Source organism: Takifugu flavidus, chromosome 18, assembly GCF_003711565.1.
Source record: "Takifugu flavidus isolate HTHZ2018 chromosome 18, ASM371156v2, whole genome shotgun sequence".
Lineage (NCBI taxonomy): Eukaryota > Metazoa > Chordata > Actinopteri > Tetraodontiformes > Tetraodontidae > Takifugu > Takifugu flavidus.
Genome location: NC_079537.1, coordinates 7,994,003 through 8,014,109, shown reverse-complemented (window position 1 = coordinate 8,014,109; position 20,107 = coordinate 7,994,003). Strand labels below are relative to the sequence as shown.

Below are 20,107 nucleotides of genomic sequence, written 5' to 3'. Positions count from 1 at the left end.
CGAGGGCTCCAAACTGTGCAGCGTAGCAGGAACCTGTTGCCAGTGGCCACCACTAGAGGGCAGACAGCAACCTACCAGGTGATTTCATAAATCTGGAAAAAAATATCTCCTGCCGTACATGTAAATCAGGTAGAAATTATTCCCTTTATAATCCTAAAAGGCTATTTAGTCTCATGTTATTTTCTCCTTTGTAATATGTTCCCCTGTTTCTATTCCATAATCAGGGTTAGGTCAGTGCAACCTGAATTATTAACAGCTAACCTGCTACCTAGTAAACTCACAGGTGCCAGATGGTGTTGCACTGTTGTTGTTACACAATTTCGGAAGCCAAAAAGAAAAAAAAAGTTCCGCTGGTGTGAGACTGCGGAGCTTCCTATCAAATCAAATCTTCTCCCGCGCGGTTCCATCCGAAATGAAGGACACTTGTGTTGGGGCTCGTTGCGCGTCAGCTGGTCGCCGGGCCCTCCCCGGTGCGCTGTTGCTGTGCAGCTCTGCCAAATTCGTCAGCTGATCTGTTGTTCGCTTATCACAGCTGATGCGCGTTTCCGCCCCTGTAATAGTGCCGCTCTTTATTTACGTTCACCTCCAACCACCAGTTATCCAGTTTGGTTTATTGGAATAAACCGAATACGAGCACAATCGTGATTAAAACGAAACAAAACAGCGGTCACTGTGGTTACGCAGCCTACAATCAAGCATGTCTGTAGACTTCCGTTTCGGGGAGTTTAAATGCCTGCCATCATATTAACCCACCCAAGAAAAATCTTTAAAAGTTATGTAATAACGGGAGATTGTACGGTATTGTTGACCGGAAGACGGACAAAGAAACACTGTAGTATATATTTAATCATAGCACCGCAGAGAAACCACATCTGCGTCCACACATGGCGTTTTGTTTTGGGGTTTATATCCTGCGTTAAATGATCCTTTGTTTACATGCAGTTCCCCCCTCTCTGCGGAAGGAGGCTTTGGTAGTGCAGTGACTCCGACCAGCTGTTTCCCGCCTTGAAAGCCATCTGATCAGCTGCACACACACACACACACACACACACACACACACACACACACACACACACACGGCCTTGCAGAGAGAAAGCAAAGGGGAGGGAGATGTGGAGAGAGAGACAGAGAGAGGTAGAGCGCCACACACAACGAGGGAACCCCATCAGCTGGAAGTCGAGTAACATTACAATTCTTATCTGCCCGAAACTACCACATTACACAGGCGAGGGATCCGCATGCTCATCTGGGATTTAACCCGTGTTTGAACACCAGATTTTTTTCCTCCCCTCGACCCCCCAAGGCCATCGATTTTCTTTTATTCTACGGAGATCGCTGTTTACAAGGGGGGGGGGACCAAACTGGCGAGAGGCGAGCATGGAGTATTTCATGGTACCAGCTCAGAAGGTGCCCTCCTTGCAACATTTCAGGAAGACGGAGAAAGAAGTGATTGGAGGTCTTTGTAGGTACGTGTCGGCAACACGCGCTCAGCCGTCATGTGTGTATTATTGTTATTATAAGACATATGTTTGGCGTGCACGCACACGGCGCTGAGGCAACATGCTCGAGCTCATCTGTTATTGTGTACATGACCCACTCACGGTCGGCTGTGGCCATCAATTACTGGGAAACATAGGGACTATATCACGTCTGATCAATTCGGGGCACCTAGCCGAACATCGGCAACCCCACTAATGTGACATTTCTCATATTTTGCAGCGAAATCGACGTATTTTGTGGCGAACAAACATTAACCACGTGGTTCGGTGCACACCACGCTGCTGCCTCGCTTACGAGCGCATCCATGCTGTATTTATCCTTAAATTACCCCCAGGTCTGACCTATAAGGTGCTGTAGTTTGCGTAACAAGGTGTTAGGATCTACGTGCGAGCGCTGATTACCCTGGACGGGTCTATTTTTGCACCGCAATTCGTAGAAGATGTCTATTTCGCTCTCAGGGATCTGAAGTTATTGTGGGTAGTGCGGCCATGCTTGTGGCTTGAGCTCAAAGTGATGGGGGATTCTGGCGATTGTGCCTTGGTTTTTTACCGCCGTTTCGTTCGTATTTTACTACAAAGTATGTGATTGCTGTCGAAATGACGGCGCGGCGAGTTTAAATGGCATTTCTGTGCGATACGTCGGCGCTACCGAGTTGTCTCCGCCGCGTCGTTTCGTCCCCGCACCGCTGCCATGCTGCCTGCCGCATTGTTGTAATGGCGGAGGACACGAAAGTCTGCGCGAAACATGGAGGAGCTGTCGCGAACCACGACGACAGAGGGGGTTGTTTGATCTAATGGAGACCGAGGTCCACACGGTGTTCGGTTCGGGTAGATTTGACAATGGCGGCGAGGGGGCTTGAAAATGAAAAGTGGTGTTATTAATAAGGGGGTGTGTTTGTCGCGGAAGGCCTTTCGATACGTCCCCAAGCCTTGTTTGAAGAGGGAGGCGGAGGGATCTGCGCTTGCTGCCTTTGACGGGGGCAGTCTGGGAAATGTAGTTCTTCAATTCTGCATGGTGAGCCAGTCGCCATGTAAAAGGGAATATTGAGTGGTTCAAGGACCCCCCTCCATCCTAAAATAAAGTTCGGACTGATTCAACAATTTTAATTTTAACAAAATAATGAATTTGAGTCATAATCAAATTAACAAAATTACTGGTGTTATATACTGCAAGTGTACAATTTTACTGTTTCCATATAAGAGTAACTACTCTTATAGCTTTACACTACCGGAGGGAGGCCCCAATTCCCTAATTATTACCGTGCATTATAGCTCGGGCAATGTCGATTTCCTTGCAAAATGGTAAAATCATTCATCTAGAGTCATTGAGGAATTGGGTTGGCTTTGTTAAGGCACCTGTTTCTTATCTAAGAATTAATCTGATTTAGACTTTGTCTGTTCCCTATGTAGTGTTTTATATTTGCATGTTAGGAAAAAGCCCATGCCCAGGTGGTCATGTTTTGGCAGACATTTTTGCTGGAAATGATCCTGCAGTGTGTGTACTTGTGTGCCTGCGCACTGACACACATTCTTTTTCTTCATCTGTGTATGCACACAGTTATTACTGATGTTTGCACCGAGCCAGCTGAGTCAGTACAGATAAGAGGCTTGGCTTGGTTGTTACCAGAGACACTGAGGCTGATACAGAGGATGCTGGGGGAAGAATTCTCCCCTCTGCTGTTGTACGCTGGCACAGTGTTAATATTAAAATAACCACACCTGGAGTTCCCAGCAATAGCTATTTACTACATGGTATTTTATTTGGGGTCCTTTTAAATGCCTGCACTTATTCTTTGGCAGGAAGCATTCTTTATCTTTTATTTCACAGATGCTTTTTCATTGACGTAGGGCCCCCAACAAACTGTTGCGTTCGATGCAAATAATATATTTTTTAGAATGTGTTATTTATTCGGCAGCTCACTGCAGCTCGCAATAGCGTTTTTTAAATTACATTTTCTATTCCCTGTATCATTTTGGCACATCTCACTGACTGTGTCCTCTTATGTATTGCCCTCCAGTCTGGCCAACATTCCTTTGACTCCAGAAACAGCCCGGGACCAAGAGAGGCGAATTCGCAGAGAGATCGCCAACAGCAACGAGCGTCGGCGTATGCAGAGCATCAACGCTGGGTTCCAATCACTGAAAACGCTCATCCCACACAGTGATGGGGAGAAGCTCAGCAAGGTGGGTCTCTGAAAGTTCCCCAGCGATGAGTTAAAATGAGCCTCTTCTTGCTTTTATGGTCAACTTTTTTCAACTTAATTCTGTTCATTTTCCCCCTAAAGGCTGCCATTCTGCAACAGACGGCAGAATACATTTTCACCCTGGAGCAGGAAAAGACTCGACTGTTACAGCAGAACAGCCAGCTGAAGCGAATCATACAAGTAAACCATCCGTTGTCCTCGGATGACCTGTTTGAGAGTTAGAAACGCACATGCATAACTCTGCCATTTGTTAACAGGAGTTAAGTGGCTCCTCTCCAAAGAGGAGGCGCGCGGAGGAGAAGGATGAAGGCATCGGCTCACCAGATATTCTGGAGGAGGAAAAGTCTGAGGACCTGAGGAGGGAGATGATCGAGTTGAGGCAGCAGCTGGAGAAGGAGCGCTCAGTCAGGATGATGCTTGAAGATCAGGTAAGTCCTGCAGCGTAGCTCTGGCTCGAATTTAAAGTCTGAACGTGCACCCAGACAAAGATCTTCCTGCCATGTGTGGTAGATTCGTGCCCTGGATGCTCAGTTGTACCCAGAGAAGCTAAAGGCAATTGCCCAGCAGGCCCAATCACAAAACCTGGTTCATCTGCAACCACAGAGCCAGCTGGAGAGGGACCTGACTCCAGTCCATAGCCCACAGGTCGGGATCTCTAATTTTACACAAATATTCCATTTTTGTCAACGCATTTGTTATAATAATATTAATTCAACTCACAAAGAGCATGTATTCACTAAACATGTTATACTCGTACTAAAATGAGGACAAACAACAGTTTACAAAATTAAAGTACAATAACAAATCCTGCATCCAGACACTGAGTATATGACCTTGAACGTTTGTTTCTATTCGTTTCATATTTTTATAAGTGATTACTCATGAATAGAACATCAGATTACCCAACAAGAGAGCATGAGTGTAAAAAACAAGATTGGGTATTATAAGTTGGTATTTTTGACAACACAATGTTTCAGTATTAGAAGGGGTGGGGGGCAGACAGAAGACATCTGGCAGACAGATGTAACTCTACAAAAAAAAAAACCGTTCGAAACGTTCTGAACCCTCAAGGAGAAAACTGATCCCTGCTCCCATTTCTTATGACCCCACTGAAGGAAAGATTGGGGATGGCTGACACTTGTAAAATAGAATTTGAATTATAATATGATCCCCCTACCTGCAACCCTGTGCATATGTAGATTGCGCATCCATCATGTTGAAGGACGTTGCATTCTGAAATACGTACAAGAACACATCTAGCTGCACATCGTCTGTCACACGTAATGGTCTTTTCCTCATTAGGTGTGTCGACAGAAAGGGGGAGTGTGTGTGGGGGGCTGTTAAAATATCCATCTACTCTCACTGTCCTGACAGCTGGAGTATCCCTTTTCTGCGGACTTCTGCCAAATCAATCCCGTCTGTCCATCCGCTGCCTTAGAGCGGGGGTTTATATTTGACAAATGATGCCTCCCAAAGAAAATTTGGTGCATGGAAGCTTCTGAACATCTAGTCCAGCCAAGCTTTTTTATGTTGGTGTTTTTAACCTTATTTATCCTTCACAACTGGTCACATGACACCACTGCTCTTTCCATCCAGGTTTTAGCGCCAGCAACACCCCCTGCTCCCACACACCATGCCACGGTCATCGTCCCAGCACCTGTCCAGGCCGTCCTGCCGCATCACGTCACCGTGGTAACCATGGGCCCGTCATCAGTTATCAACACGGTGTCCACGTCTCGGCAGAATCTGGACACTATTGTTCAAGTAAGACAGGTGGCTCCATTGCAGGCTTGCAAAATGACTAATTTGTATTTTGTGAGCGCGGCGACTGCTCTTTTTAAAGTTTTAAATGTTTGATGAAGTGAAGATACAATTAAGTTGACATTTGTATCAGCTAAATATTTTAGTATAGACCTCTGAATTCGGACTGGGTGTTATTTCGGTTTTAATCCACTAGGAGGTGCTGTTGTCGCTGCTATCACTCAGTCTAATTTTGCTCCGTTTAGGCAATCCAGCACATCGAGGGCACCCAGGCGAAGGGTTGCACCGGCGAGGAGGAGCAGCGGAGGGCGGTCATCGTCACATCAGGGCGCGTCCTGTCTGATGCCGCTGGCTCGGACACGGCCTCAAACAGCGACGGGCCCGACGACTGCTCGCTGCCATGAGTTCCCGTCGTGGTGCCACGCACGCCCTTCATGCACACACACTTAAACACACAAAAAGGTCCAAGCAGACCAGGCCTACAGAAGGCGAGATACCCACACAGTTTGCTTGTTCCGTGGACATAAACCGGGCTGGTAGGAAGATAGAAGCACTCTTTTTTGTTGTTCTTTGTTTTGTTTTTTTACTGTTCAGTACACACTCTTACATGTACTGTGGTAGGCAGCCTGGCTAGGTTCGCAGTTAGACACTTAAACATGAAGCCTGTTCTTCATCTAACCTTCGGTTTATTCCTCTGCTCTCTCGCTTGCCGCTACTTCCAAACTCACCTATATTCATACATCTTTAGAAAAGGTTATTAGAGACACCACTTCACTGACTGATGTACAAACTGCTTCGCCAGACTGGATCCTAGATCAAACATCTGTTAAACGTCACTAGAGATCACCAGCACTCTTCTCTATATTTCTTGACTGAGCCTCGAAACAGAGAACAAGAAAAAAAAGTTGAAAGAAAGCCCAGTGGTGTGGCCTCCGCATCATCGCGCGGGTTAGCATTTTTCCTGAGACAAGAATCCTTTAAAGCTCCTTCTCTCGGCTGCGCGGAGAAACACTGTGAGTCAGCAAGACTAAAAAGTTCCACCTTTTTAGACGTCGGTTACGGAAGGAAATGTTCTGCTCTCGTGGGGCTTTCATGTTTAGTTTCTCCCTCAGCCGGTGAGCTAAAGCGATTGTACCCGGGAGAACGAATGTTTGGTTTCTTTCATGGCTGACCTTATGTGTGGCCGAAGCAACGTTCTGGAGGAGATGCTGCGCTTATCAGATAAAATCTCGTCTTTCTGTTTGTTTATTTGCTAGGTGTTGATACTAGGCTGGGTTCCTAGTATTCCCATTTATGTATATGGCATGTTTTTCATTCTGCCTGGGGAAAAAGAAAAAAACAGTGCTTTGATATTTCTTGACACCCTCCCCCCTCTAGAAGATAAAAGCACCTGGCTTGTTAAATAAGCTAATCTGTGGTCAGTCATGACTGACGTCCACAGGTGTGGGCGCGCACCCGTGTGTGTGTGTGTGTGTGCGCACCCGTGTTCCGTTTCGGCGTTCTGAATCCAGCAGGGATCAGTAATGCGCCAGACTCTGGCAGTCTGTGGCAGCAACACTTTTGCCTTGAAAACGAGGCGCATGAATGTGCACGTAAGCACCTACGCGCACGCACACATGAAACTGACATACAATCACTTGTTTGTTCAATCCGAAGGGCTAAATCCCATTGCCCTTTGAAAATAAAAGCCCAGCGAAATGTGCCATGGATGTGACTGGGTTGACCACACATGCTCTATGCATTTCCATATATATATAAATATATATCATACATATGTCCTTTTTTGTACGCTTTTTTGTGCGGCGTACCATGCCATTTACAAGTTTTTGCATAGATTTTTCTTTGTGCTCTTTTGTTTTCTCGCTTGGAACTGTTTGATAGACATTAATGATATGTAGCGCAGAGAGGCAGCAGCTCGCCTTACCTCCAGCCCGCGGGTGCAGGGAGGCACCGTGAAGCCAGCCTTAACACAGCCCTGGGGTCCGAAAGACCTGCCTGAACACTTGAGCTGGGCATTTGGTGGCCGATGGAATCCTTGTGGGCCCCCGGGTGTGTTGGAGAATATTATTCCCAGTTGTTTTTGTCCGTTTCACTCATGTTTGTTGACTTGCGTGCGCCTCAGAGATGAACAGGTTGCTGATTTATTACCGATATCCAGTCAAGCGCTCCTGAAATTTACCTTCACTGAGAATTACATGTAGGCCCGCAATTTGTTTGGCTCCCACGTGTGTAGGCGAAGAAATTCTCGTTAAAATGTTGACATTCCGTAGTGATTCTGTTTTTCTTTTATATTTTTTTCACCAAGTTTCTATGTAAACTTGATTTATACAGAAATTTATTACAATTTCTGACACATCACTGCTCTTTTGTAACTTGAAGAGTTGCTAAAGTGATTTAGACGGAACTGCCCTTTAATATCGATGTCAGCTGCACTGAAAAGACTGAAGCGTCCTTTAAATTGAAATGGCAGGAAGTATTCCCAGTACTTATGGCTAAAAGATTCCCGATACTGAAACCGTGTAAGCTCTGCTTTCTTTGCCCCTTTAAAACATCTGCATTTGAAAAGTCGTCTGCATTTTAATCCCACCTGTGCACGGCGCGGCGTCAGGGGCGATGAGTGGACATATCAGATTACTGTCGTTGGTCCAGGGATCACCAATCGGGGTCAAGATTACAAAGCACTTACTGTACTATACTGGAGTTTGCCTCGTGTGGGTCAGAGGCACCTCCACAGCTGAAGCTCTTGAGTTTTGAATACAACCCGCACAGCCGTGTCCCCCTTTACTTTCATGTACAGCCTCCTCCATCTTGTCTCGTCTGCCCATCATATCATTTAGTCCCACACAATGTTTTACGATGTCTCTGTTTCTCTTTTGTTGGTATCCCTCGTGTCATTTGGTCGGAAGCTTTTCCATTGCGCCTGTCGGTGTACGGCAATCGAAAATCAATTTTTTTGTTTTTTTGTTTTTTAAGAGAAATGTTTTGGGGATAAAGAGGCTTGTGCCTTTGTAAAGACAGAATAATAAAGTTTGTACTTTGTTTTTTATACATCTGCCCGAGCGTGTCTTTGCTTTCTTTAAAAAAAAAGGTTTCACTGAAAACACCAAAGAATGAACTCTCAAAGTGTCAAAGTGGCTCCTCTAGAGTGGCACCGCCGCTCACTAAATAAAGAATGAATCGTCTAAGGTCAAATATACATGAGGCTCAGCAGGTGACATCCCATGGAAACAGGAGTATTACAGAGTATTACTCTACACCATAATATGTAAACACATTACTCCAGTATAACAACTGGGAATGTGCCACGCAGCACATTTCCACACATTGTGACTAGTAGTACGAGGTTACAAGCCTCTCGGGTTATTAAGCCCCTCGAATATCATTAGAATTTGTCATCTGTTTGTCGGTCTATTTATAATTTCCTTAAAATCAGTGAGCAAATGTGTTTTGGCTTATTTTGCAACCAACCAAACGCCAGCTGCCACATAACCTCCTTGGCAAAGGCGTTTAAATCTTTCTAGAAGCCTCTTGGTCAAGTGTGGTTTCATAGAATAGAGTCAGCCAACTATTATTACTCAATTATTTGCAAAACAGGCTTACAATTACATTTTTTATTGCTCTAAGCAGGCAATGTGCCAGTGCTGCCATCCATGCTTGTCTGCTAGTATACATATTTAAAGTAAAATAACATGAAATAATGTGCAGTTATGTTAACCTGATTGGAGACTCTGGCCATTTCGGATGGATATAGCGTGCATGCTTTACGAAAGAAACTCCGTAATTCCATCCTCTGGCTTTATTTTACGACCGGGATGATAATTCCCAAGGAATTGTGAGCTTATGTTGAGCTGCCTAACCATGATAACACATTAATCCACACAACATTCAGCAGTGAGATTTCTGCGGTGGTCTCCATGTTCCAGACGTTCCCTCTGTCAAGTGCGGATTGTAGCTTTGCTAACTGTTTGCATCCCACACGCTCATTTATTTCAAGCACATTTCTTCCAGTGGTTTTTTATGTGCAAATGGCAGTTCTTAATTTATTAGCATTAGCAATTCTTTAAAGATATTGGAGAGTATTTGTACTGTTTTCATTTGTTAGCTTTAGTGCTATGCTTCACACTGGGGTATTACACTCTTCCAGTTTTTGAAACCTATTTTATCAAATGATAAATGGTGAGAAACTGGAAGTATCGGTGCTGAGATCCGGGTTTTGCAGCGCTGCCCTACCACCTCGTTTCAAAGGAGCGCCAGCTGCCAGCATGCGTAGTGCTGCTGTGGCACGCTGAGACTCCTGCAGCACATTGAACACAGACACCCCAGCCCCTCCACCAGCTGGCCTCTCCGTGCCCCGCCTCCTCTCTCAGCGTGCCCTTTAACCTTCCTGCCTTGGTATATATAGTCAGTGGGACAATCGGAGTTCTCCTGGCAGCCATCATGAAGGGTACAGTCTTGATCTGCTGTTTCCTCTCCCTGCTTCTCTTGCAGGCCACAGCAGGTAAGAGGTTTGACCAGTGTGTTGATCGTAAATGTGGGGATTCGGGCACAATAAGGGTGGTGCACCCTGGGAATGGCATTTGTTTACCTCCAAATCCTGCTGTTGAATGAAACTCATCTATTGGTTGGGGTAATCATTCTTTCCTACTTGGCTTCTCTTGCTGACACTGTTATAATGTTTAAGAAAAACCTGTCACATGGCCAAAAATGGTTGACACATGATGTTTTTTGTGTGCCAGGAATGGGACTAGATGAGCAGGAGGGCAGACAGTCAGCTGAGTATAGATGGAGACAGAAATGTTGCCCAGGACACCACGCAGGCTAAGAGCTGTCACAGTTTATAATTAAACCACTGGCACCCAGTACAAAACCACAGATATAGATGCCTCCTATTGTGAGTGTTGAAGTCAGACTCAAACGCTAAAGGTGCAGCACCTCAATCTTTGATGCAACTTTTCACGCATGAAGGGGCATTTTGGAGTTCTTCATCTCCTCATACATGCCACCAGCTGATGGGGAGTCTAAGCAAGGAAAGGAGCGACACGCTGAGATTGCCTCTGGTGCATTCAAAGACGCGATCTCTTGTAGGATTTTAGTCTCGCACTGCTGCCTATTGGGGAGCCTTGTTTCCTTTGATTTTATAATATTGTTATAAGCCAGCAGGAGTCGGACAATCTAACAATAAATATGGAGACGTTGCGACTGTCAGATTTGTTGGGTTTGTCCCAGATTGCCAGACCGGCCTCTGGTTCTGGGCCGGAACAGTCGCGGTCACCCTTGTTTATCACCCTTGTCCGTCCTTGGACTAGCGTTGGGCTCCGCTGCCCAGGCCCAGGCCTCCATGTTCCAGGCTGCTCTCAGGTGTCTAAGATTGGAAGGCCTCCCTGAAACCCAACACTGTTCACTTCAGTTCCTCCCTCCCTCCCTCCCTCCATTTGACTCCCTGTGCCTCCCCCTCCCTGCCCCAGCCCTCCCTCCAGATATGTTGCACAGCTGCTGTCACTCTGCACTGTCACAATCACAATTTATTCCCAGCTGCTGGCCTTTTAGGGACATGCATTCCCCAGGCAGGAGGGGCCTAGCTTTGTTCAGCACTCACGCTTTTATCGCGTGTATCACAAGCTCGTTGCGCCTCACTGTGTAACAACCAGTGTTATTGATTAGTTCCTCTTCTGACTCTACTGAAGTGAAGGAGAAAGCTCCGCTTGTAGTATTTCCTCAGCAGTGGAGTTCCCATTCACTCACTGGTCTTTTCCCGAACAGATAAATCTGTAGAGTTCTTGCAGGAGGAATTGATTACAGAATCGGTGTGGCCACTGGTTCTGCAGTCGTTTTTGGAGTAGATTTTTATATCAGCGTAATTCAACATGACTGCTAAATCTTTTGCTAAACCTCGAGTTTTGATTTACAAACACAAGACATTGGATCTCCTCTTTAGCTCCTCAAACCACAACTCTAAGTCATTCTTAATGCAGTAAAATACTTTTGAAGCGCTCTCCACATAATCCCGTCCTTTAGTGGGTGACATATCTGGGGCATCCCTGCTCCTGTAATGAAGAGACACCCCCACGCATGCCCAAGTGCCTCACTACGCTGTCCGCCCCAGCTCACCCTCCAAGGGCACCTGACATCCTTCCTTGGCTTTCTAACAGGACCGCAGGGATATGAGGCACCAGATCATCACCTCCTCCTGAGGTGCCTTTGCCAATCCGCCATCCCTTCAACCTATTTGCAGTCTTCATTTTAGCTGTCAGTTAACTGTTAGAGGTCTTGAAATATGCATGTCGCTCCGAGGACCCGTGATTAATGTCAATAGTTGCAGGCCATTGTTACAAACAATCCCTGTTGCTAAACTCCTACATGTTATGCGTGTTTAACAAATGCAGAACTAGTGCTCATGAGGTAATCAAGCTGGAATGTTGAAGTGCAGATGTTAAGATGTAACGTGCTTTGTAGAGGAACATCAGCACTACACTTTACACAAGTGTCACTCGTACAGTAGCGTCAACATGAGTAGCTTGTATATTACCCCATCGACCTGAGAGATTCGCATGTTTTCAGGGTCTCTGCAATGACAGTAAAAGCCTTAAAATAGTCTGCAGCCGTCCGGCCCCGTCCCTACATCTTCTGACCCATTGTGGGTCTATTTTGGACTATGGGGGAGTACTAGCTCCACGAGTTGTACCACCTGTTGCCATCTGTGGCTTCTAGTCCCCGAGTACTTAATAAACTCCGCTGACTGCCACCACACTAACTACTGCCAGACAAAGCTCTGTGCAGTTTTATGGCTACACACCCATGCAGCCTTCAAAAGGCATCCTCAGAGGAAAACAAGGTTCATTAAATCTTCAATTTCATGCGATCTGACAATCAGCACCCTTTAAATGTGAATGAAATCGATGACTCCGTGTGGTTCTTTCCTGTGGAACCCCCCCCCACTTGGTCTTCCATAAAGGTTATCGTGATAGATCCTCAGCTGGGGTTTCCACAACGGCTGTGCTCCTGCTGATCAGTTTAATTTAATTTGCCTCCACTGGACAGCAAGCGGAATATAGACCCTGAGGTTTCACACGTGGGCCTGGTATAAATAGTGTAAATGCACAGGATTATATGCACGAAGGCTCTTAATTGTTAGTGATGAATAAAATGAATTGGTTAATGCTGCTCCGTAGAAGCTGTCGTTACGCTCACTTATAGCTGTTGAGCAGCATTCCATCTGAAGTCAACTATCTATAGTTGAAGCATGACAGCCCAGGCTTAAATCGCTAATGTTCCAACTGGATGCGCTGATGCTGCCAAAATGTTTCTCCAAACTCAGGGAGGGTTGTGTGGCAACGGGCTCACTAAGGACACAGGGTCCTGGACATCTGTGTCCAGGATTCAACTCCCCCATGGCGCCTGCACTGTTAATTTCCATCTGATGCAAGGCCGGTCGTCCACGGGCAACACCACCTCTCTGATCTTTGCAGAGCCCCAGAACAGCCCAGCGGTCCAGGACTGGCCCCATCTCAAGGTGTCAACACAGCCACAGAGGTTAAGGCGCTCTCGGGGGGATAATGTTAAAAGACGAGAGTCTTCTGGAGATGAGTCAAGTTACACTAGCTTGAGTAAGCATTAGCTGTATTCTCAACACCAAAGCGCATCCTGTATCGTACCCATGGAAACCATAGCTGACCCATAACAAACACCCTTAAATCCTAGATTTGTCTGCCCTTCCAGTGCAGACGATCCTCTAAATTTAGATGCAAATGTCACTTCCAAATTGCACTGATAGCAGCTCATTTTTCACATACACTGGCCAATGGTGTATCCTGATTGTTGTATCATCTGTTTTATTTAGCCAGCCTTATTTTTATTTTGTACAATAGATTCATGCATACTTGGCAATGCATTTAATCTTCACTGACCTGCTCACAAACAAACCTTTGGTCTCCCACTTTAAACCGCTAAATTTGGAGTAAAGGGTAGAATTGGATCACTAAATTCTCATCTTCTCCTCCGTTATGCAGGATTTTTATACCGGACCTATTAATAAAGAGAAGAATATACACAGAGGACGAAAATGAAAGAGATAAATTGTCCATATTGGCGATGGCAGTGCTCAGACCCTTCGGTCTCCCGGGTGCCAAACTCTTGGTTCTACTCCGTGCTGGAAGCAGTATTACACGGGCTTATTTTTGGCAGGTTGACTCGGAGAGAATCAGCGGTGCTCCGCTGTGGTGTGTTCAGCTGCATAGGAGCAACAGTTGAGCTCTTAATTAAGGCTTGAGCCATTAATATTTACTGGTGGTGGCAGGGTGTCTTTAAATTGCAGTACAGAAAACTCAGCATCGCTTTTTCCCCTTTAGTATTTGTTGCTTTTCCTTTATTTTGACACACAGTTTACAACATCAAGAGTCACTTTTTAAAATTTGGCTCCAGTTTCCTTTGTTTAGCTCGCCCATGCCAGTAGTCTCACCACCAGCCTGGGCCAAAGCAAAAACACTGTATTATACTTTCAATGCAATTGACTAATAAAATGTTTTTGTAATTGGATGCATCATTGATCATAACTCTCATAATTTGGAAAGTTTGCATTCAAATTTCTGGAAATGTGTTTTAAAAATGTAGCACTTAAATTGTACTAAATGCTTCCAGTTGTATCATTCTCCATGGGCCTGTTCACTAAACTAAATGCACTAAATGTGCCACAACATAAACATTTATAGGTGATATTGCCTCAGGAGCCTCTGGAAATTGGCATTACATCATTGTGTGTGTTCCCAATTACAATTGGATGGCTTGTAATGATCTCTGCAGCTGCTTTGGGCTTTAATATTTACAAAAAATGTTTTCAATACCTTTAAGATTCCCTAACAACTCTATTACAGGGTGTCTGGTTGCTTGGATATGACCAGCATGAGCACGTGAATCAGGAAGACTTCCCAAATGCTTCTATATATAGCACATAGCCGTAGTAGGTTTGTTTAGAATGGGAGGGGTCACGGTGTGTTTAGGGAGCCCAGGCACACAAGGGCAGCTACACCGTGTCATGAATCTGTGATAGGTGGATAAATATAGAGGAGGGAAAAAGGAATTCTACACCAGGGTGTCGTTCTGTACATTTTTATGCCGTCCTCACAGTGAAAGAGGGGAAGTTCCCCTTTATCTGTCTCTCTACATCTGCTGATGCGCCAAAGCCCCTAGTGATGCCTGACAAGTGTCGTTGTTTATTTTCAGTGTTTACTTTCTAAATTAAGCACTCCGGCTCCAACTCCAGCAATCCGAGATGCTCAAAAGTAGACATGAGTCACTGCTGGGCCGAGGCGTCCCCCCACACACACGTACGGCTTTGCGCCATCGTAGCGGCGCCGTCGTGCTGCCTTCACTTGCATCCAAACGTTACCAGCTATTGTTCATGCAGCTTTTAAAAGCTTTGGCACTTGAGTCCTGAGTGTTACTGGTGTACAGAATGCTGTGGTTCTTCAGGCTATTTCCCAGCTTCTTTTAACTATGAGCACTCAGGGTTTGTGCTTCCAAATATAATAAAATGTGCAGACAGCTGAGGTTTTATAGACAAAATCAAAGCTCCCAGAGTCCCACAGCAGAGTGAAAATATTGGCTGTGTCTGTTTTGATACTTACCCTTGTGTAAAACTGTCTTTACTATCAATCATCATGGTGATGCACCTTAATTCCCAGCAGCAGCAGCAGCAGCAGCAGCAGCAGCAGCAGCAGCAGCAGCAGCAGCAGCAGCAGCAGCAGCATTTGCTGCCTGATGAGGAGCAGCACCCTCAGCCCCGGTAGTTTAATCGAGCAGAAGCTAAAGGCAGGTTTTTCTGTCTTTGCAGAGGAAGAAGATTTCACCTCCACCCTCAGAGACAGATCTCACATTGACGAAACGCTGCGACTCGCAACTGAGGAAAAATCCAGGGACTATGCAGGTGATGGTCAAGGAGGATGCTTGCTGATCTCTTTTCAAATGATAATATTAAGGGGGGGGTATGAAAGCAGCTAATCTTTAGAGGTACAAACCAAAGTCCTTCCTCTGTTTCACCCTCTTTTCCTGTGTTTCTTGTCGTTTAGCTGCTCTTGAGAGGTTGAGGAAGATCTACCACACGTCCATCAAGCCGATGGAGCAGGCCTACAAGTACAATGAGCTGAGGCAGCACGAGATCTCAGGTATCCCAGAGGCCTCAACCACATCTGCACTGCTCTGAAGCGTGGGCTTTTCAGTTTGAGTTGCTTTGGTGACTGATTTGTTGACTTGTTAGTAGACACATAAGGTAATGGTCCTTTTTTATTATCATTCTTTCTATACTACACTATAACTGGCTGTCTCTTATGCACAGATTGTTTTAAAATGACTTCATTGTTTAATTTAAAACGTTTAAGGAAGCACTATCGCTCAATCCAAAATACTTTACAATATTTCTTCCCCTTTTCTTCTGTTTCACATTGTTTAAATATCCCTGTTTTCACTTGTGGACAGTAAGCATTAACATACCCCCCCCCCCCCCCCAACAAACCCACATTTAAATTAAAGTCATCTTTTTGTGTCTCTCCTGGCCTGCATGCAAGCTTCCTGTTCCCCACGTCTATCATGCCTGTAAGTTTCCTAAACGGTTCACGTGGGCCAAAGGCAGCGTCCATGTTTGACACGTCCGGTCAAACATGGGACCGACCTTTTCCTGCACATCGATACTCTATCGCTCCCTGATATTTCTCAACCCTCACACCCTCACTCTGCTCCACCTCCATCTAACAGCCTACCCCGGAAGAACCCTGGGGGACACCGCCACAGGTGGGTGAGGGCGGGACTTATTTATGCATGGCACTGCCTGAGGTGCTTTGGCCTTCTTCTCCCCCTCAATCATCATCATCATCATCATCATCATTGTCGTCATCGTGCATCTTTCGTTTTGGTGGTTTGGTCAAATTGAATCAAAGCCGATGAGATCCGACCTTGTTCCCACCCGTGAATCAAAAAAGCTCTTTTGAGAGTTTTAATCAAACCTCGGCTTCAAAGAATTAAATGGGAAGAAATGCAAATCCAACAAAGGCAAAAGCACTGAAAGGTAACAGAGAGATATCAGACTTGAGTGTAGAGTGTATGACGTTCGGGGTGGGGTGGGGGGGGCATGTGCAGCTGTGGCTTTAGTAGGTTCGAAAGGGCAACTTAACTTTAGGGAATGGTTCTGTATTATACGATCCTGCTACCTGTCCACCTGACATCACATCCACCCAAACACTACAAATCCGCTCTGAAGGCCCCGCGCAGGCTCACCTGTGCCAGATTAACGCAGCAGCTTTGCCGTGCCATTAAAACGAAATAACAGTCTTCTTGCATTCATCTGCCAGGTCACTTTTTAAGCACCTAAATTCTCCTTTTCCGTGGATTTAAAATCAACGCGCATCTTTGTGGCCTCAATGTAGACAACTTAGCCCACTGTGGAGAGATCCCTTTAGATAGATAGATGCAGTTAGTCCAGCCAAGCTGTTTGTTCATTGATCCTCTTGGAACATTGTGATGAACTCGGCAGGTGTTTCGTGATTCCTGCGCTCAGCTGAGGCTCTGGTAACTCTTGTCACTGCTTGACTAACAGATGGGGAGATCACCTCCAAACCCATGGTGCTGTTCCTGGGACCCTGGAGTGTAGGAAAGTCTTCCATGATCAATTACCTCCTGGGCCTGCAAGACAGCCCCTATCAGCTCTACACAGGTGCGGTGAAAGTGCTGGATTTACATGGTGGCGATGGAGGGTTGTTGTTTTTTTTGTTATTTTAAATTAATTTGTCTTTAGGAGCGGAGCCTACTACCTCTGAGTTCACTGTCATTATGCACGGCGAGAAGATCCGCTCTGTTGAGGGGATCGTAATGGCCGCGGACAGCTCCCGGTCCTTCTCTCCCCTTGAGAAGTTTGGTCAAAACTTCCTGGAAAAGCTGATAGGTATCGAGATGCCCCACAAGCTGCTGGAACGTGTGACGTTTGTGGACACACCAGGCATCATTGAGAACCGGAAGCAGCAGGAGAGAGGTAAGAACGGAGTTTTTTCAGATTTTCGACAAGCTGTAAGCCAGGGTACGTGTATGTAATGAGCTATCTTTCCTCTGTCCAGGCTATCCTTTCAATGATGTCTGCCAGTGGTTCATTGATCGTGCTGATTTGATCTTTGTGGTGTTTGACCCCACCAAGCTGGACGTTGGTCTGGAGCTGGAGATGCTCTTCCGACAGCTGAAGGGGCGCGAATCCCAGATCCGCATTATCCTGAACAAGGCTGACAACCTGGCCACACAGGATCTGATGAGAGTCTATGGCGCTCTCTTTTGGAGCTTGGCCCCCCTCATTAACGTGACCGAACCCCCTCGCGTTTACGTCAGCTCCTTCTGGCCCTATGACTACGCGCCTGAAACTAGCCGTGACCTTTTCAAAAAAGAGGAGATCTCCCTCCTGGAAGATCTGAACCAGGTGATCGAAAATCGCATGGAGAACAAGATTGCCTTCATCCGCCAGCACGGCATTCGCGTGCGCATCCACGGCCTGCTGGTAGACCGCTATGTCCAGACCTTTAAAGAGAAGATGAGCTTCTTCAGTGACCCTGAACTAGTCTTCAAGGAGATAGTCGACGACCCAGACAAGTTCTACATTTTCAAATCCATCCTAGCCAAGACCAACGTCAGCAAGTTCGACCTTCCCAACCGCGACGCTTACCGCGACTTCTTTGGCATCAACCCCATCGCCAACTTCAAGCCATTAACGTCTCAGTGCTCCTACATTGGAGGCTGTCTGCTGGACAAGATTGAGAGAGCAATCACCAACGAGCTTCCTGCTCTTCTAAGCAGCATTAACTCTGGGAAGCAGCCTGGTTTATCCTCCTGTGAGGCCACCGGCTGTGGCGAGAAGCCGAAGAATCGCTACCGGAAGAACTGAGGGAAACCAAAATAACTTGTGAGGAGGAAGTTAGAGGAGGAAAAGGGGGTCTGGTGGAAACCAGCCCTGTTTCGTTGGAATGCCTGTAATTTTGAGGAGACGGAGGAAAAGAGATTAGTGTTTAGTGAGTTTTTCCTCAGGGGAATGTGGGGACTTTGGGAATGATTCAGATAGGAGGGGGGGCATGTCATTGTCTGATAAGGCAGCTTAAAGACACAAGTCCTGAAGAAACAAGAACAGACCGCCGATCACAGAGCTTTGTTTCAATACATGCCCTCCTCTCTCCCTTGCACAATCACGCTTGGCTGTTTGGGGTTTGTGGCTTTGGAAACGAATGATGTGGAAAAAAAAAAACAAAGAAAAAGAATAAAAATTGAAAATCCTGAAACTGAAAAGAATAAAAACACCATCTCCCTTGTATGTGAATAAAATGGGAAAAGTCGAAACAGTAGTTGCAAATTTGTGTTGTAAAATCTTGAAACACACATAAATGTCTATTCCATAAATTGCACAAGTTGTTTTTGAACAGGCCTTTTTGTGGACACCATAAAGGTCTTTGGATCCTCGCTAAAACCTTGGCTTTAGAGAACAAAGTTGCATGTTAGGTGTCATGTGCACATTTAACAGATGCATGAACTTCCTCCTAACAAAGATATTTCTTGATGACTCTAAAAGATGAACAAAATTCCCTCATCGTGCTCGGTTGTTGACCACCTGTAGAATGAGCAGTATGAACCTGTCAGAGGTCAGGGATCAAGGGTCAGACTCTCCTGAACTGGGAGGATATGTTGATTGTTTTTATCCTTAACTGTTACATTATTTTATGTTTATTTCTTTCATGAAAGTCTTTACATTTCTTATTAATCTGAATTACCTGGAACACGATGAATATTTTCGTCCTTTTTGATTGATAGGGAAGATGAGAAACTTTTTAGTGAATACCTGCCAAGCAAACCTGCCATAAATAAGTTGAACAACCATTGCTGCAAAATTATGGTATAAGAGCTTTATTGGGTCAGAAAAGGAAGGTTGAAAATGGAGGACTTTTGAGTTGAACCCTGACCTCTGTGAAATGAGGGTTGTCCCAAATGCTAACTTTTATAGCAGTGATGATTTCACAATGCAAGTGATAATTGCATGTCCTGCTTTAAGCCTGCCGCGGGGAGGATGCAAAAGTATGACAGAATATCCTACACCAGCATACCAAAATGTTGTTGTTTTCATTTCACTGCCATTGTTAAGCTAATTCACTGACATCCACACTTCCACATCCCTTCTTACCATTTACTAGCCACAGTCTTTTGAGATTTGTTTTGTTCAATTACTAACATTTTTCACATTGAAAGAAGTAGCACTAAGTCGGATTTCCTTCTCTGTGTGTGTGTGTGTGTGTGTGTGTGTGTGTGTGTGTGTGTGTGTGTGTGTGTGAACGGCGTGAGTGAGCGCACGTGTGTGTCGAGTTAGAATTATTGGGACTGTTCATAGACTCATAAAATCCCATGATTTACTGACACAAGGCATCGTTCTATAACATTGGATTGTCTTTATATTTGAGTGTGTGTGTGTGCGTGCGTGCGTGCGTGCGTGTGTGTGTTTGTGGGTGAGTGTGTGCGGGTGGGTGAGTGTGCGCGCGTGCTTTGTCGTGTATGATTTCACTGCAGGTGCAGAACATGGCCACTAGAGTGCGCTGCGTAAATGTGTAAAAAAGACGTTTGCAGACCACTTGTGCTCATAGC

The 20,107-nt window shown here is 45.6% G+C and overlaps 2 protein-coding genes across 8 annotated transcripts; both read left to right on the top strand.

Moving 5' to 3' along the window:
* The first annotated feature begins 1,077 nt into the window (after nucleotides 1–1,077).
* On the top strand, nucleotides 1,078–8,512 carry tfap4 (transcription factor AP-4 (activating enhancer binding protein 4)). 4 transcript variants are annotated; one of them, XM_057014686.1, is made up of 7 exons: nucleotides 1,078–1,466; nucleotides 3,518–3,683; nucleotides 3,785–3,883; nucleotides 3,961–4,131; nucleotides 4,214–4,348; nucleotides 5,300–5,467; nucleotides 5,710–8,512. In XM_057014686.1, exons 1-7 carry the CDS (start codon nucleotides 1,378–1,380, stop codon nucleotides 5,866–5,868), a joined length of 987 nt encoding a protein of 328 aa, XP_056870666.1. In that variant the 5' UTR covers nucleotides 1,078–1,377; the 3' UTR covers nucleotides 5,869–8,512. The 4 variants fall into 4 exon arrangements, with proteins under 4 accessions (XP_056870666.1, XP_056870667.1, XP_056870668.1 ...); XM_057014688.1 differs by lacking the exon at nucleotides 1,078–1,466 and adding an exon at nucleotides 2,112–2,514; XM_057014684.1 differs by lacking the exon at nucleotides 1,078–1,466 and adding an exon at nucleotides 2,497–2,522.
* Nucleotides 8,513–9,808: 1,296 nt separating this feature from the next.
* On the top strand, nucleotides 9,809–18,817 carry srl (sarcalumenin). 4 transcript variants are annotated; one of them, XM_057014676.1, is made up of 7 exons: nucleotides 9,809–9,962; nucleotides 15,291–15,383; nucleotides 15,526–15,621; nucleotides 16,208–16,243; nucleotides 17,046–17,162; nucleotides 17,244–17,477; nucleotides 17,560–18,817. In XM_057014676.1, the coding sequence occupies exons 1-7, from the start codon at nucleotides 9,902–9,904 to the stop codon at nucleotides 18,369–18,371; spliced, it is 1,449 nt and encodes a 482-aa protein (XP_056870656.1). In that variant the 5' UTR covers nucleotides 9,809–9,901; the 3' UTR covers nucleotides 18,372–18,817. The 4 variants fall into 4 exon arrangements, with proteins under 4 accessions (XP_056870656.1, XP_056870657.1, XP_056870654.1 ...); XM_057014674.1 differs by lacking the exon at nucleotides 9,809–9,962 and adding an exon at nucleotides 12,747–13,068; XM_057014677.1 differs by lacking the exon at nucleotides 16,208–16,243.
* The last annotated feature ends 1,290 nt before the right edge of the window (nucleotides 18,818–20,107 follow it).